Source organism: Scyliorhinus torazame, chromosome 2 (genome assembly GCF_047496885.1).
Source record: "Scyliorhinus torazame isolate Kashiwa2021f chromosome 2, sScyTor2.1, whole genome shotgun sequence".
NCBI lineage: Eukaryota > Metazoa > Chordata > Chondrichthyes > Carcharhiniformes > Scyliorhinidae > Scyliorhinus > Scyliorhinus torazame.
Window position 1 is genome coordinate 19,255,769 of NC_092708.1, and position 17,750 is coordinate 19,273,518.

At 49.3% G+C, this 17,750-nt stretch overlaps 1 protein-coding gene across 1 annotated transcript in view; it reads left to right on the forward strand.

The window, feature by feature from the left end:
• slco5a1b (solute carrier organic anion transporter family member 5A1b) overlaps nt 1-17,750 on the forward strand; it is a 91,945-nt gene that overhangs the window by 65,058 nt on the left and 9,137 nt on the right. Inside the window, exons 3-6 of the mRNA XM_072468167.1 lie at nt 8,553-8,666; nt 9,523-9,634; nt 12,189-12,369; nt 16,857-17,283. Coding sequence (XP_072324268.1) covers nt 8,553-8,666; nt 9,523-9,634; nt 12,189-12,369; nt 16,857-17,283 — 834 coding nt within the window. The remainder of the gene's footprint in view (nt 1-8,552; nt 8,667-9,522; nt 9,635-12,188; nt 12,370-16,856; nt 17,284-17,750) is intronic.

Here is a 17,750-nt window from a genome sequence, read left to right on the forward strand (position 1 = left end):
CCAGGGCGACGGAACGTTGTTACAGTGTGGAGCGTGCCGCCAGGGCGACGGAACGTTGTTACAGTGTGGAGCGTGCCGCCAGGGCGACGGAACGTTGTTACAGTGTGGAGCCTGCCGCCAGGGCGACGGAACGTTGTTACAGTGTGGAGCGTGCCGCCAGGGCGACGGAACGTTGTCACAGTGTGGAGCGTGCCGCCAGGGCGACGGAACGTTGTTACAGTGTGGAGCGTGCCGCCAGGGCGACGGAACGTTGTTACAGTGTGGAGCGTGCCGCCAGGGCGACGGAACGTTGTTACAGTGTGGAGCGTGCCGCCAGGGCGGCGGAACGTTGTTACAGTGTGGAGCGTGCCGCCAGGGCGACGGAACGTTGTTACAGTGTGGAGCGTGCCGCCAGGGCGACGGAACGTTGTCACAGTGTGGAGCGTGCCGCCAGGGCGACGGAACGTTGTCACAGTGTGGAGCGTGCCGCCAGGGCGACGGAATGTTGTTACAGTGTGGAGCGTGTCGCCAGGGCGACGGAACGTTGTTACCGTGTGGAGCGTGCCGCCAGGGCGACGGAAGCAGATTCAACAGGAACTTTCAAACAGGAATTGGATTAATACTGGAAAAGGAGTAATTTACAGCAGTGTGGGGGAAGAGTTGGGGGGAGTGGGACCAGCTGGGTGGCGTGTGTGTGTCATTCTGAGTCTGATGTCGGTGTGGTTGGTAATAAATACAAGTCTATGTTTCACTTGCAGGAACGGCATGCAGGTCTTACTCAAATTCAGCACTGTCTGGCATCTTTGAATCTGTCTATATATATGTTTCTGGAACATACCTCTTCATTCACCTGAGGAAGGAGCAGCGCTCCGAAAGCTAGTGACATCGAAACAAACCTGTTGGACTTTAACCTGGTTGTTGTAAGGCTTCTTACTGTGCTCAAATTATATTGATTTGAAGCTTTGTGGGTTTACATGAGCAACCGTTCCCAGCATATATGACGTTGTTACAGGGCACCATGCAGATATTGGATGAAGTGGCCTCTTATCCCACGCCTGACGATTTGAGAGAGTCTGGGGCTCACTGTCGACATGGTGACGTGATCGAAGCGGTGATGGCATTGGCTGAAGCTTTGATGTGGCTGTCGGATGCGTCACTGGGGTTGATTCACCCGTTGCAGTACTCGGATGTGAGACCATTAGGAATAAAAACAGAGTGGGGGGTGCGGGGGGGGGGGGGGGGGGGGGAGAGGAGCGGTGGTGGGGGGGGGGGGGAGAGGAGCGGGGGGTTGGGGGGGGCAGTGGGGGGGGGAGGAGAAATAATCCTTTTGAAAGGTGTCTTGAGCCGCAGGGGTGGGCGTGGAAGGAGATGCAGGTTCCAGTTTCAGCCTGGTGATTTTCCTGCGCACGTTTAACAAGTGACACACGCCACCCTTGCAGACGCAGCTTCTGGCCTCTTCAGCAGAGATTTGCGTGCTGGCTCTGTTGCCATGGCAATGGCCAAGTCTTTCTTACAACTGTGCAGCCAAAGGCTCCGTCTCTCCCTGATGCAACTAAGGGTTGCAAGGCCGTAGAGGAAAACCCAGGAGTTGGTTGCGGTCTGTTTGAATGGGGAGAGTTGGCCTTTGATGAATGTGGAGTACAGAGCTCACCCCGCAGTGAATATTGGAGTCATATTCTTCTTGAGATGTGATCAGAATTGATCAAAATCAGTTTTTTATTTAAGGATCGCTCTCCACTACGCCATCTTGATGCGAGGAGGAGATGGGAATTTTTGAATGCAGTGAGCTGCTGTCATCTGCTGTGTTCTGCCTGAAAGGGCGGGGGGGGGGGGGGGCTTCGCTAGGAATTTTCCAAAGGCGAATGGGATAAATATTTGAAAAGGGAACGTTTGTGGGGGAAAGAGCAGGAGAGTGAGACGAGTTGGATAGTTCTGTCAGAGAGCCGGCGCAGACGTGATGGTGTCTCTCTGTTCTGTGTGCCTCAGTGTTCTGGGCCCCCACCTCGAATTCTGCGTGGCGGCACGGTAGCACAGTGGTTAGCACTGTTGCTTCACAGCACCGAGGACCTGGGTTCGATTCCCGGCTTGGGTCACTGTCTGTGCGGAGTCTGCACGTTCTCCCCGTGTCTGCGTGAGTTTCCTCCGGTTGCTCCGGTTTCCCCCCACAAGTCCCGAAAGACGTGCTTGTTGGGTGAATTGGACATTCTGAATTCTCCCTCAGTGAACCCGAACAGGTGCCGGAATGTGGCGACTAGGGGCTTTTCACCGTAACTTCATTGCAGTGTTAATGTAAGCCTACTTGTGACACTAATAACGATTACTATTATTATTAATGTCCCAGGTACATAAGTAAAGTTAGTGATAAAGTTTCCAATAACCTCTGCTCCCCTGGGGTATGGAGATGGACGGGGACAAAAATAAGAATCAACATTTATCATCAATGGCTGTTGATTGCTGCCCCTCTGAACACTTGATTAAAACTTCACAACACAGGAACAGGCCATTCGGCCTGCCTGGTCCGTGCTGGCCCTTGTGCTCCACATGAGCCCCCCCCCCCCCCCCCCCCCCCCCCTCCCCACTCTTCTTCGTCTTGTTCATCCAGTTTCTTAAGTTTATCTTAACTACCTGAGGCAGAGTTCCACATTCTCACCACTCTGAGCAAAGCAATTTCTCCTCAATTCCCTGTTGGATTTCTCTTTAATAAAACCATGTTGGCTCGGTCTAGCCATGTTATGCTTTACTAAATGAATTATTCAATCTCCCTTAATAGCAGATTCCAGCATTTCCCAACAACTGGTGTTTGGCCAGTTCGTTGCTTTCTCCCTCCTTTCTTGAAAAGAGGAGTAACATTTCATAGACTAAGAATCAGACATTACCGAAGAGATACATTTAGCCTGCAGCGAAAAAACAAAAAAACACACTAAATCTACACTAATCCCACTTATAATAATAATAGTAATCGTTATTAGTGTCACAAGTAGACTTACATTAACACTGCAATGAAGTTACTGTGAAAAGCCCCTAGTCGCCACATTCCGGCGCCTGTTCGGGTACACCGAGGGAGAATTCAGAATGTCCAATTCACCCAACAAGCACGTCTTTCGGGACTTGTGGGAGGAAACCGGAGCGCCTGGAGGAAACCCACGCAGACACGGGGAGAACGTGCAGACTCCGCACAGACAGTGACCCCAGCCGGGAATCGAACACGGGTCCGTGGAGCTGTGAAGCAACAGTGCTAACCACTGCTACCGTGCCGCCCATAACTTCCCAGCACTTGGTCCATGGCGTTGAATGCTGCGACATTTATTCCAAGCGCTCATTCAAGTACTTTTTAAAGATTGTGAGGGTTTCTACCTCCACTACCCTCCCAGGCCGCACATTCCTGATTTCCACCACCCTCAGGGTGCAGAGGATTTTCCTCAAATCCCCTTTGATCCTCCTGCCTTTCACCTTAAAATTATGCCCCCATGTTATTGACCCTTCAACTAAGGGGAACAGCTGCTTTCTATCTACCCTGTCTGTGCCCTCATAATAGTGTACACCTCAATCACATGTCCTCTCAGCCTTCCCTGCTCCAAAGAAACAACTCGAGCTTATCCAGTCTCTCTTCGTAGCTAAAATGCTCTACCCCAGGCAACATCCTGATGAATCTCCTCTGCACCCTCTCTAGCACACCACCACATCCATCCTATAGAGTGACGACAAGAACTGAACACAGTACTTCAGCTTTGCCAACTTCTAATCCAGTGGGGTCATTTCCACTGGAATTCCATAAGGAATTCTGTAAAATCAGAGCTAGCACATTCACTGTCCCTGCAGCTATCTCCCAAGGATGGCTGGCACAGTAGCATAGTGGTAGCACTGTTGCTTCACAGCTCCAAGGTCCCAGGTTCGATTCGGCTTGGGTCACTGTCTGTGTGGAGTCTGCACATCCTCCCCGTGTGTGCGTGGGTTTCCTCCGGGTGCTCCGGTTTCCTCCCACAGTCCAAAGATGTGCAGGTTAGGTGGATTTGCCATGCTAAATTGCCGTTAGTGTCCAAAATTGCCCTTAGTGTTGGGTGGGGTTACTGGGTTAAAGGGATAGGGTGGAGGTGTTGACCTTGGGTAGGGTGCTCTTTCCAAGAGCCGGTGCAGACTCGATGGGCCAAATGGCCTCCTTCTGCACTGTAAATTCTATGATAATTCTATGATTCACAGCACCAGGGTCCCAGGTTCAATTCTCACTTCAGTCACTGTCTGTGCGGAGTCTGCACGTTCTCCCCGTGTCTGTGTGGGTTTCCTCCGGGTGCTCCGGTTTCCCGAAAGATGTGCTTGTTAGGTGAATTGGACATTCTGAATTCTCCCTCTGTGTACCCGAACAGGCGCCGGAGTGTGGCGACTAGGGGATTTTCACAATAACTTCATTGTAGTGTTAATGTAAGCCTCCTTGTGACACTAATAAAGATTATTATTATTAGGCTATCCGGTCACATGGATTTGTTGGATGTCAGTCCCTTACACTTTCCCAATATTTTCCTCCGCTGATATTAGGAATAGAAATCAGGAATGTGCGGCCTGGGAGGGTAGTGGAGGTAGAAACCCTCACAATCTTTAAAAAAGTACTTGAATGAGCGCTTGGAATAAATGTCGCAGCATTCAACGCCATGGACCAAGTGCTGGGAAGTTATGGGCAGCACGGTAGCAGTGGTTAGCACTGTTGCTTCACAGCTCCACGGACCCGTGTTCGATTCCCGGCTGGGGTCACTGTCTGTGCGGAGTCTGCACGTTCTCCCCGTGTCTGCGTGGGTTTCCTCCAGGCGCTCCGGTTTCCTCCCACAAGTCCCGAAAGACGTCTGTTTCTGGTGTGAAACTTGAGTATTCCAATGTGGAATTTGTTCAATCATAGAATCACAGAATTTACAGTGCAGAAGGAGGTCATTCGGCCCAACGAGTCTTCACTGACCCATGAATGACCACCCTACCTAAGCCCACACCTCCACCCGAACCCACAACCCCACCTAACCTTTGGACACTACGGGGCAATTTTAGTATGATCAATCCACCTAACCGACACGTCTTTGGACTGTGGGGGGAAACTGGAGCACCCGGAGGAAACCCACGCAGACACACGGAGAACTTGCAGACTCCGCACAGACAGTGACCCAAAATTACTATTAAGCTATTTTGCTGGTAGTGACAGCTGGTTTTCAAATCGTTTATGTACACTACAAACAACAGAGGCCCCAGCACTGATCCCTGTGGAACACCACTAGCCACAACCTTCCATTCAGAAAAACACCCTTCTACTGCTACCCTCTGCCTTCTGTGACTGAGCCAGTCCTGTATCCCACTATGGGCATCTCTTGCCTTTACAAGACCGTCACTTCAACTTTAAGTCATCAATCCATTCTAGGAACCACAGGCCTGTCACGTGGCACAGCAGAAATTGCAAATCAAAGACTGAATTCACTGTAACCTGTAAAGTGCATGATCTTTACCTGTGTCTTATCTTGTGTGTGTGTGTGTGTGTGTGTGTGTGTGTGTGTGTGTGTGCGTGCGCATGTATTTGAGTCATAGTATGTGATGCATTAATTTGTGGTAAGTGTGAGAGAATAAATAACTTTATTTTAAACACACAAAAGCTTGCTGCTGAATTATTTAATTGTAATACACACTCTCAGTGTAAGAAATGGCATCCTTCAGGTAAAACATACCGATTACAAAGAAAAGTAAGCAAACCCATTCTGCTTGTAACACTATACTAGATCTGGACCATCTCCATCTGATTTTACTTCTTAATTCAAACAAGATAGCTGACTCCAGTTGTTTTGCATCGTAGAATCATAGAATTTACAGTGCAGAAGGAGGCCATCTTTGGACTGTGGGAGGAAACCGGAGCACCCGGAGGAAACCCACGCACACACGGGGAGAACGTGCAGACTCCGCACAGACAGTGACCCAAGCTGGAATCGAACCCGGGACCCTGGAGCTCTGAAGCAACAGTGCTAACCACTGTGCTACCCTGATTTTGCAATCCAGGTCTGCAACGTTGTAGGTAGCGGATGAGGGAGCCATGATAGAATGGTGGAGCAGACTTGATGGGCCGAATGGCCTAATTCTGCTCCTATATCTTATGAACTTATGACTCCTGTCGATGAAAAATCTGTCAAAATCGGCCTTGAATATACTAGATGACCCTCCTCGGCTTCTGCGGCTCTCTGGCGTACAGAGTTCAGCACACCAACCATGCTCGAGGGAAAAGAAATTCTCCTCAGCTCCAACTTATTCTTAATCCGTGTCCTCACGGCGTCCACCTTGTCAATTCCCCTCAGGATCTTGTATGTTTCCATAAAATTACGTCTCATTCTTTTCAACTCCAGTGGGCATGGGTCCAACCTTTCCCCATAAGATAATGAAAAAAATGAAATGGAAATCGCTTATTGTCACGAGTAGGCTTCAAATGAAGTTACTGTGAAAAGCCCCTAGTCGCCACATTCCGGCGCCTGTTCGGGGAGGCTGTTACGGGAATTGAACCGTGCTGCTGGCCTGCCTTGGTCTGCTTTCAAAGCCAGCGATTCAGCCCTGTGCTAAACAGCCCCTAAGTTCTTCATTCCAGGGATGAGTTGAGTGGACCACCTCTGAACCGCTTAGTCATAGAGACATACAGTGCAGAAAGAGGCTCTTTGGCCCAGCCTGTCTTCGCTGGCCATTAAACACCTAACTATTCTAATCCCATTTTCCAGCACTTGGGTCCGTATGTAGCCTTCTATGTTATGGCTGCTGACACAATTATATCATTTTGCGAATAAAGAGGCCAAAGCTGTACACAGTATTCCCGGTGTGGCCTCACCAAGGTTCGGTACAGCTGTTGGGAAAATTTATTGCAAGAGGAACGGAATATAAACACCAACATTCCATTTTTCTTCCTAACCACTTGCTGCAACTGCAGACTAACTTTTTGAGATTCGTGCACCAGGACACGCAGATCCCTCTGTACCTCAGAGCTCTGCAATCTAGTTATTGTGAAGTGCGATGCTGTCTCTCGTCCCTGGTACCATTCTAGTATATCCCCTCCAAAGCCTTTGCATCCTTCCGGAAGTGTGTGGAGCTCGGTACTGGACATAATACACCAGCTGAGGTGCAACTAGGGTTTAAACTAAAAGATGGAGTTGTCCCCGACGGGCATCCTCCTGACACTGAAGCCAACAGATTGCAGAGCAAGAAGATGGATTCTGGTTTAACAGCACGGTTGTGATTCATTGTAAATGAGTTGACCTATTCGATTGTGCGTGTAAGGTAAAGATTGCAACATTAGCCTGCTGTTTGTCTGTAACTAATTAACTAAGTTAATGGGGCACATGGGGCGGGGGGGGGGGGGGAAGAGAAATCTTTTCGTGCGGAGAACAAAATCTGGACCAGACCATCTTGAAAGTGTGCAGGAAGCACCTTCCAGGGGAACTTTCAAACCCAATTGGATGAGTGCTGGAAAAGGTCCCGAATGCAGGGTTATGGGGCTTGGGGCGAAATTGGACAACTCTTCTTCAAAGAGCCAGTGTGATCATGATTGCTATCTTTGGGATCCTGCTGTGTATATGTTGACTGGCATCTTCACCATCGCAACAGCGTCAGTGCTTCAAAAGCACATGAATGAAATGAAAATGGCTTATTGTCACAAGTAGGCTTCAAATGAAGTTACTGTCGCCACATCCCGGCGCCTGTTCGGGGAGGCTGGTACGGGAATTGAACCGTGCTGCTGGCCTGCATTGGTCTGCTTTCAAAGCCAGCGATTTAGCCCAGTGAGCTAAACCAGCCTTGAATATCACATCATTGAATGTTGATGGCTTTGGGATATCCTGAAGTCATGTAAGTTGTAGATTGAGAGTAAATACTCCTTCATTTTGGTGCTAGGTGTATTACAGTTCAGACGGGATCTGAGTTGCTTTTGGCAATTGACACTTTTACATATACGTTTCAGTCTGGAGCTATGAATAGAGATGGTGGAGGCTCCCATTGTCTTTCCAAGTGGCTAAATTTCTCCCACTCTTACCACCTGCCACTGGTGTGTTGGAAGGATTTTGCAGGTTGCATCTATAGAATCCCTGTGGTGCAGAAGGAGGCCATTCAGCCCATCGAGTCACTACCGACCGTCCGAGAGAGAACTGTACCTAGGACCCCTGCCCTAGCCCCGAAACGTTGCTGGTGGCCAATCCACCTAACCTGCACATCTTTGGACTGTGGGAGGAAACCGGAGCACCCGGAGGAAACCCACGCAGACACTGGGAGAACGTGCAAACTCCACGCGGGCCGGAATTGAACCCTTGACCCTGGTGCTGTGAGGCAGCAGTGCTAACCGCTGTGCCGTCCATTGGCCATCAAACCCTGGAGTGGGACTCGAAACTGGGGCTTCTGGGACAGAGGCAGCAAAGCTTCCCACTGCGCCACACAGCCTCCCACTTCATTCTGTCGATGGACCTTTAAAACGGGTGAATGATGCTCTGGTTGTCATGCTTTTGGTTTCTCCCTGTGTTCATTTGAAGGGTAGTCGAGGGGAAGTCACAGAACTAAAACTAAAAAGACATTCTTTCTTTATTTAGATGGACTCTTTGGGCACTGCCAGGATGTCATGGTGCCAGCCAGGACCCAGTACGACATATCAGCTGCTGTCCTACAACGTTTACAGGAGATATTGAAGCAGCTGATGTTACAAGGTAGGGACCACAGAGGATAAGCTGCTCCATCCATTCAATTATAAGGGGCACATATAGAGGATATGGTGGCCTAGTGGGAATGTCGCCGGGATAGTGATCCAGAAGCCCACACTAAAGCTCTGGGGACATGAGTTCACGTCCCACCAGAGCAACTGGTGGAATCTGAATTCAATTAATAAGATTTGGAATGTAAATCTAGTCGTCTGTCAGTGACTATAATCCATGACATTATCATCGATTGCTGGAAACCCCATCAGGTTCACTCATGTCCTTTAGGGAAGGAAATCTGCCGTCCTTACCCGGTCTGGCCTACACGTGACTCCAGACCCACAGCAATGGCCAAGCGAGACACTCGGTTCAGGAGGGCTATGCCCTTCCCCTTTATACTGCCATTGTACACAATCCCAATGTATTAAACCCCTTCCCCTTTACTGCCATTGTACACAATCCCAATGGATTAAACCCCTTCTCCTTTATACTGCCGTTGCACACAATCCCAATGGATTAAACCCCTTCCCCTTTACTGCCATTGTACAGAATCCCAATGGACCTAAGCCCCTTCCCATTTATCCCTCGTGTGTATCCAGCTTGTATCTATACTTTTCACCTTGGCCTTTCTGGTAGTGGGTTCCGCTCTCTGAGTGAGGAGGTTTCTCCCTAACTCCCTATTGGATTTATTAGTGACTCTGATATTGATGTCCATGAATTTATCTGCACTGTTGATTTAAATTTTTATACCTTTTTATCTCTCTCTCTCTCTCTCTCCCAAAATCCATGCTAAATGATTTAAACCTTCTTCAACAGAGGCTGTTTCTTTTGTTTAACTCGACCTCCAGTGTCTCTTGCATCTTTTTAGGGTTGTCATGGCAAGATGACATCACCCAGTATGTGATCTCCATGGAGATGGAAAAGGTCCCAAAGCTCCGCCCTAAGCAGCAGCGATTGACAGTGCCATTGGCAGATGAGAGGTACAGTTCACTGAATAGCAAACACAGGAGGGCGGGGGGGGGGGGGGGGGGGGGGCGTATCTGCTTCATAATATAAACCAAATCTAATATCGGCAGTTAGGATGAGAAAGCCAGCAATACCTCGGAATATTCATGGTCTAAATCATTTCTGGTCCATTATTTGCTCCGAGGTGTCTCAGCTGTAACACCAGCTCCTACTTCATAAAACTAACATCCTGCTCAATGAAGCTTTATTTTCATTTTGTCAGCCAAGACTTAATAGGATCCTTACTGTTGAGCTTTACTCTGTCTCTAACCCCGTGCTGGACCTGTCCTGGGAGTGTTTGATGGGGACAGTGTAGAGGGAGCTTTACTCTGTATCTAACCCCGTGCTGTACCTGTCCTGGGAGTGTTTGATGGGGACAGTGTAGAGGGAGCTTTACTCTGTATCTAACCCCGTGCTGTACCTGTCCTGGGAGTGTTTGATGGGGACAGTGTAGAGGGAGCTTTACTCTGTATCTAACCCCGTGCTGTACCTGTCCTGGGAGTGTTAGATGGGGACAGTGTAGAGGGAGCTTTACTCTGTATCTAACCCCGTGCTGTACCTGTCCTGGGAGTGTTTGATGGGGACAGTGTAGAGGGAACTTTACTCTGTATCTAACCCCGTGCTGTACCTGTCCTGGGAGTGTTTGATGGGGATAGTGTAGAGGGAGCTTTACTCTGTATCTAACCCCGTGCTGTACCTGTCCTGGGAGTATTTGATGGGGACAGTGTAGAGGGAGCTTTACTCTGTATCTAACCCCGTGCCGTACCTGTCCTGGGAGTGTTTGATGGGGACAGTATAGAGGGAGCTTTACTCTGTATCTAATCCCGTGCTGTACCTGTCCTGGGAGTGTTTGATGGAGACAGTGTAGAGGGAGCTTTACTCTGTATCTAACCCCGTGCTGTACCTGTCCTGGGAGTGTTTGATGGGGACAGTGTGGAGGGAGCTTTACTCTGTATTTAACCCCGTGCTGTACCTGTCCTGGGCGTGTTTGATGTGGACAGTGTAGAGGGAGCGTTACTCTGTATCTAACCCCGTGCTGTACCTGTCCTGGGAGTGTTTGATGGGGACAGTATAGAGGGAGCTTTACTCTGTATTTAACCCCGTGCTGTACCTGTCCTGCGAGTGTTTGATGGGGACAGTATAGAGGGAGCTTTACTCTGTATCTAACCCCGTGCTGTACCTGTACTGGGAGTGTTTGTTGGGGGCAGTGTAGAGGGAGCTTTACTCTGTATTTAACCCCGTGCTGTACCTGTCCTGGGCGTGTTTGATGGTGCCTGAAATACAATCCCATCGCAAAATTGTTGGTTTGACGAGCAAATAATTAATATTTAGACATAGACATAGACATAAATCATGCAGTGCAGAAGGAGGCCATTCGGCCCATCGTGTCTGCACCGACCCACTTAAGCCCCCACTTCCACCCTATCCCAATAACCCCTCCTAACCCTTTTTTGGACACTAAGGGCAATTTAGCACGGCCAATCCACCTAACCTGCACATCTTTGGACTGTGGGAGGAAACCGGAGCACCCGGAGGAAACCCACACAGACACGGGGAGAACGTGCAGACTCTGCGCAGATGGCGACCCAGAAGGGAATCGAACCTGGGACCCTGGCGCTATGAAGCCACAGTGCTAGCCACGTGTGCTGCTGTGCTGTCCTCTGACATTATTTTTGAAAAATAGACCGATGCTCCAGTCATGATACCCTGCTAAGCAATGAGATGTGCTCATCAGCCTGCAGTGCCACCTAGAGGGTGATTGCACATAGAGTCATAGATGTTTACAGCATGGAAACAGGCCCTTGGGCCCAGCTTGTCCCTGCCGCCCAGTTTCTATCACTAAGCTAGTCCCACTTGCCCGCATTTGGCCCATAGCCCTCTATACCCACCCTGCCCATGTAACTGTCTAACTGCTTTTTAAAGGACCAAATTGAACCCGCCTCTACCACTGCCTCTGTCAGCCTGTTCCAGATTCTCACCACCCTTCGTGTGAAGAAATTTCCCCTCTGGTCTCTTTTGTATCTCTCCCCTCTCACCTTAAACCTCTGCCCTCTAGTCCTAGACTTCTCTACCTTTGGGAAAGGATGTTGACTATCTATCTTATCGCTGCCCCTCATTATTTTATAGACCTCTATAAGATCACCCCTAAGCCTCCTGCGGTCCTGGGAAAAAAGTCCCAGCCTATCCAGCCTCTCCTTATAACACAGACCATCAAGTCCTGGTAAAATCCTCGTAGATCTTTTCTACACTCTTTCTAGTTTAAGAATATTCTTCCTCTAATAGGATGACCAGAACTGAACACAGTATCCCATGTGTGGTCTTACCAATGTCCTGTACAACTTCGACAAGACGTCCCAGCTCCTGTATTCAATATTCTGACCAATGAAACCTAGCATGCTGAATGCCTTCTTCACCACCCTGTCCACCTGCGACTCCACCTTCAAGGACCTATCAACCTGTACTCCTAGATCTCTTTGTTGGCACCTGATTTTAGTTTAAGGTTAAGATGCTATTGATTCTTCCTTTCAGGTTCCAGTGGCCTGCGGGCAGAGGTGTTTACCCAGTGGGAGCTTCCATGTCAACAATGGAGCAATGGCCGCCCTCCCTGATCCATCGCTACCTGCAGCTCATTCTCCACGGTAACCAACACCAGCTCCATCCGGAGTCCCGTTTCGAAGGGGGAATGTTGGAACCCTATCTCTTTCCCAAGGTGGGGCATCTTGTGTCTTTGTTTTCTACCTGTTTTCTCCTCTTCCGCCCCCCCCCCCCCCCCCCCCCCTCATCCATTGCTGACGACAAAGTTGTCTTTGATGTTCTAGTGAATGGAGAATGGAACAGGGGTACGATATTCCTAAACCAGATTCCGTTAGAATCATGACTCGCAAGATATTTCCTGGTTCTTATGAATCATGGAACAGTTGCAGCACAGAGGAGGCAAGGCGGCCTGTCATGGCCATGCTAGCTCTCTGCAGGGGATGCCCCATTGTTGTCCCGCCAGCTGTGGCAATTCTTTTCTCTCCAGACAATTATCCAATTTCCTTTAGAATGCCTCGATTGTACCTGCCCCCCGCTACCCACTCAGGCAGTGCATTCCTGAACCTAACCACTCCGTACAGGAAAGAAAATGGCACCTCTGGCTCTTAACTTGGTGTCCTCTGGTTCCTGGATCCTTCCTACAGTTGAGAACATCTTCCCTCCCTGTCTACTCTGTCGGCCTCTCCGTGTGTTTGGGCACCTCTAAAGGAATACAGTATAGAGGTATTAATCGCTCATTGTCACAAGTAGGCTTCAATGAAGTTACTGTGAGAAGCCCCTAGTCGCCACATTCCGGCGCCTGTTCGGGGAGGCCGGTCGGGGAATTGAACCCGCGCTGCTGCCTTGTTCTGCATTGCAAGCCAGCTATTTAGCCCACTGTGCTAAACCAGCCCCTAAACCAACACTAAGGGAGTGTTGTTGCAACTGTGCAAGGCCTTGGAAGACTGCACCTGGGGTATTGTGCATAATTCTGGTCCCCTTATTTGAGGAGGGATGTAGTGGCATTGGAGGCAGTTCAGAGGGGGTTCACTCGGTTGATTCCAGAGATGAGGGGTTTGTTGTATGAGGAGATGCCAGCGTTGGACTGGGGTGAGCACATTAAGAAGTCTTACAACACCAGGTTAAAGTCCCAACAGGTTTGTTTCGAATCACTAGCTTTCGGAGCGCTGCTCCTTCCTCGGGTGAGTGAAGAGGGACAATAAACAGTTTAGGCCTGTACTCTCTCGAGTTTAGAAGGATGTGGGGAGATCTAATTGAGGTACACCAGATGATAAAAGATATTGACAAAGTAGACAAAGACATAGTATTCCTTTGTGGAGCAATCTCGAACGAGAGGTCATTTAAGGAGGAGATGGACAGATTGTTAATTAGTAATTGAAGGGATGTGGAGAACAGGCAGGAATGTGGAGTTGAGGTTGAGAGGCGATCAGCCATTGATCGTATTGAATGGTGGAGCGGGTTCGAGGGGCTGAATTGCAGACTCCTGCTCCTAGTTCTGACGTTATATCGAATTTCCTTGCAACCTTCCCTTCTCCAAAGAGAATAGGCCAATAAAATATGCACAGGAACAGGCCGTTGTCACCAAAGCTTCTCCCGAATTCCCTGTTAGGTTTCTTAAGGACTTGTCTTTTGTTCAAGGTCCCTAGTTCTGGTCTCGCCCGGGCACGTGGAGAGCCATCACACCTGACAGCATCTGTGGGGAGAGCCCGTTAACCTATCACCAACGACCTGGATTGTTAGCTCTGTTTCCCTCTCCACAGGTGCTGCCAGACATCCTGGGTATTTTGATAATTTTCAGGTTTCCAGGTCCTCAGCACTTTGCATTAGTACTTCCACTGGCTCCACCTCACTTTGGCACCTTGGTCTTTATTACTCCAATTCTTGGATTGGATTGGATTGGATTTGTTTATTGTCACGTGTACCGAGGTACAGTGAAAAGTATTTTTCTGCGAGCAGCTCAACAGATCATTAAATACATGGGAAGAAAAGGGAATAAAAGAAAATACATAATAGGGCAACACAACATATACAATGGAAGTACATAAGCACAGGCATCGGATGAAGCATACAGGGTGTAGTGTTAATGAGGTCAGTCCATAAGAGGGTCATTTAGGAGTCTGGTGACAGCGGGGAAGAAGCTGTTTTTGAGTCTGTTTGTGCGTGTTCTCAGACTTCTGTATCTCCTGCCCGATGGAAGACGTTGGAAGAGTGAGTAAGCCGGGTGGGAGGAGTCTTTGATTATGCTGCCCGCTTTCCCCAGGCAGCGGGAGGTGTAGATAGAGTCAATGGATGGGAGGCAGGTTCGTGTGATGGACTGGGCGGTGTTCACGACTCTCTGAAGTTTCTTGCGGTCCTGGGCCGAGCAGTTGCCATACCAGGCTGTGATGCAGCCTGATAGGATGCTTTCTATGGTGCACCTGTAAAGGCTGGTAAGAGTCAATGTGGACATGCCGAATTTCCTTAGTTTCCTGAGGGAGTATAAGCGCTGTTGTGCTTTCTTGGTGGTAGCGTCGACGTGGGTGGACCAGGACAGATTTTTGGAGATGTGCACCCCTAGGAATTTGAAACTGCTAACCATCTCCACCTCGGCCCCGTTGATGCTGACAGGGGTGTGTACAGTACTTTGCTTCCTGAAGTCAATGACCAGCTCTTTAGTTTTCTGGCATTGAGGGAGAGATTGTTGTCGCTACACCACTCCACTAGGTTCTCTATCTCCCTCCTGTATTCGGCCTCATCGTTATTCGAGATCCGGCCCCCACTTTGGTCGTATCGTCAGCAAACTTGTAGATGGAGTTGGAACCAAGTTTTGCCACGCAGTCGTGTGTGTACAGGGAGTAGAGTAGGGGGCTAAGTACGCAGCTTTGCGGGGCCCCAGTATTGAGGATTATTGTGGAGATGTTGTTGTTCATTCTTACTGATTGTGGTCTGTTGGTCAGAAAATCGAGGATCCAGTTGCAGAGTGGGGAGCCAAGTCCTAGGTTTTGGAGCTTTGATATGAGCTTGGCTGGGATTATGGTGTTGAAGGCGGAGCTGTAGTCTTCATGGGGCTGGTTTAGCACAGTGGGCTAAACAGCCGGCTTGTAATGCAGAACAAGGCCAGCAGCGCGGGTTCAATTCCCATACCGGCCTCCCCGAACAGGCGCCGGAATGTGGCGACTAGGGGCTTTTCACAGTAACTTCATTAAAGCCTATTTGTGACAATATTTTGGGCAGCGCGGTGGCACAAGTGGATAGCACTGTGGCTTCACAGCTCCAGGCTCCCAGGTTCGATTCCCCGCTGGGTCACTGTCTGTGCGGAGTCTGCACGTTCTCCCCGTGTGTGCGTGGGTTTCCTCCGGGTGCTCCGGTTTCCTCCCACAGTCCAAAGATGTGCGGGTTAGGTGGATTGGCCATGATAAATTGCCCTTAGTGTCCAAAATTGCCCTTTGTGTTGGGTGGGGTTACTGGGTTATGGGGATGGGGTGGAGGTGTTGACCTTGGGTAGGGTGCTCTTTCCAAGAGCCGGTGCAGACTCGATGGGCCGAATGGCCTCCTTCTGCACTGTAAATTCTATGATAAGTCTATGTTCTAATAAGCGATTATTATTATTAATAAAAGATAGACATGTGTTTATCTAACTTCCCGTTTAAGTACATCAACACCGTCAACCTCACCCACTCCCTGTGGTCGTGAGTTCCATAACGTAACGGAGGCGATACAGCCAAGGTTCAGTAGGTTGGTCCCTGGGATGAGGGGACTGTCCTACGATGAGAGGGTGAGTAACTTGGGTTCATATCCTCTGGAGTTCAGAAGAATGCGAGGTGACCTCATTGAAACCTACAAAATTCTGAAGGGGTTTGATTGAGTGGGCGCTGAGAGATCTCTTTTCCGTTGGTCGGAGAATCTAAAACACGAGGTCACAGTATCAGGATAATGGCCGATCATTTGGGGCTGGGATGAGGAGAGCTTTCATCACTGAAAGGGTTGTGCATCTTTGGAATTCACTGCCACAGAGTGGTGTGGATGTTCCACTGCCGAATATATTTCAGGCTGGGGTTGGTAGATTTGGGGAATTAAGGGGTGTGGGGAAGGCGGGAAAGTGGACTTGAAGCCTGAGATCAATCAGCATCCTATTGAATGGTGGAGCCGGATCAAGGGGTTGTGTGTGTCTTTGGTAATATATCGCTACTCTTTGCTTCGTAATCCAGAATGGTCTGATGGTGTGTTCCTGAAGAAACCACCAATCTCTAACTTAAAGCAAAACTGATTTATTGAGTAACGATTAATTAATATTGAGTTTGCACACTCCACAGAACTATAACTTGTAATCAAGTAATCTATATTAAAGTATTAACTAATTTAAACTACACGTGCTAAACTATGCTGTGGTCTATCTCTCTTATTCGCTACTGTCTAGTCACTCCTGGTTGGAAGATACCAAGATCCTCTGAGTTCTCACATTTATAGTGGGACACTGTGGTGCCCTCTAGTGGTTGTGTTACACTGAGATGTAATATTTAACCCTTTACTTGCCTACATATATTCATATCATTGCAGTATGGTCTATGATTGTTTTTCTGTGCACCTGGACTCCTTGCTGTTGAGGAGTCTGGGTAAGTTCTATCAGCTTTTGCGTATGGAGGGGAACCTCAGTCTCTTTTCTTCTTCTTCCCCATATTGTAGTTTGGTTATCGAGACAGCCCAACGGAAGCGAGTGCCAGAAAAACCCCTCCTCTCCCAGCCGACACACCTCCTTCCCGCCAACACAGCGAGCCGCCGCGGTTACGGAGGCAGGTGCCCGCGATGCCCGACCCGCGTCGGAGTGGCCCCGGAGCATCGAGCCACCAGCAGTGGGGCTGGAAGCAGCTACGGGATCTAATGGGGTCCTATTTGTTTGAACAGAGCGGGAACGTGTTCCAGCCCAGCGTGGAGCAAGAGAGGAACCATCACTGGAGGGCCGACCACCTCGACTCCAAGGATCGAGAACGTCCTGCTGACTACGTCAACAGCTACGACCTGAGCTACGGCGAGATACAAGATGCCAATCAAAAGCAGCCGAACAGGGTGAAGGGTCAGAGCACGGGTTTACGTGACCCCCGACCTCAGGAAGGTAAGGTCAAAATGGGTGTTACAAAACCTAAAAGAACTCTCGGGTTGTGATTATTCCTCCTGCGTGGAGAGTGCTCCTGGAAAGTTTTGGAACAGTCAACACTAGAGCTGGTATACAAGATGTGGAGATGCCGGCGTTGGACTGGGGTGGGCACAGTAAGAAGTCTTACACCACCAGGTTAAAGTCCCAACAGGTTTATTTGGAATCACCAGCTTTCGGAGCGTAGCATCACTCACTAGACGAAGGAGCTACGCTCCGAAAGCTAGTGATTCCAAATAAACCTGTTGCACTTTAACCTGGTGTTGTACAGAGCTAGTATAGGCACAATATGTGGGTGTTTGCTGGTGAAAGTCCAGACAGGGGCGGAGGCTGGCACAGGAGATGTAGACACTTAGTGACAGGTGTGACGTGATTGGCAGTTAATCTTGCAGCCAAATACACGCACAAAGTTGGCGCTCCTCCCGCTT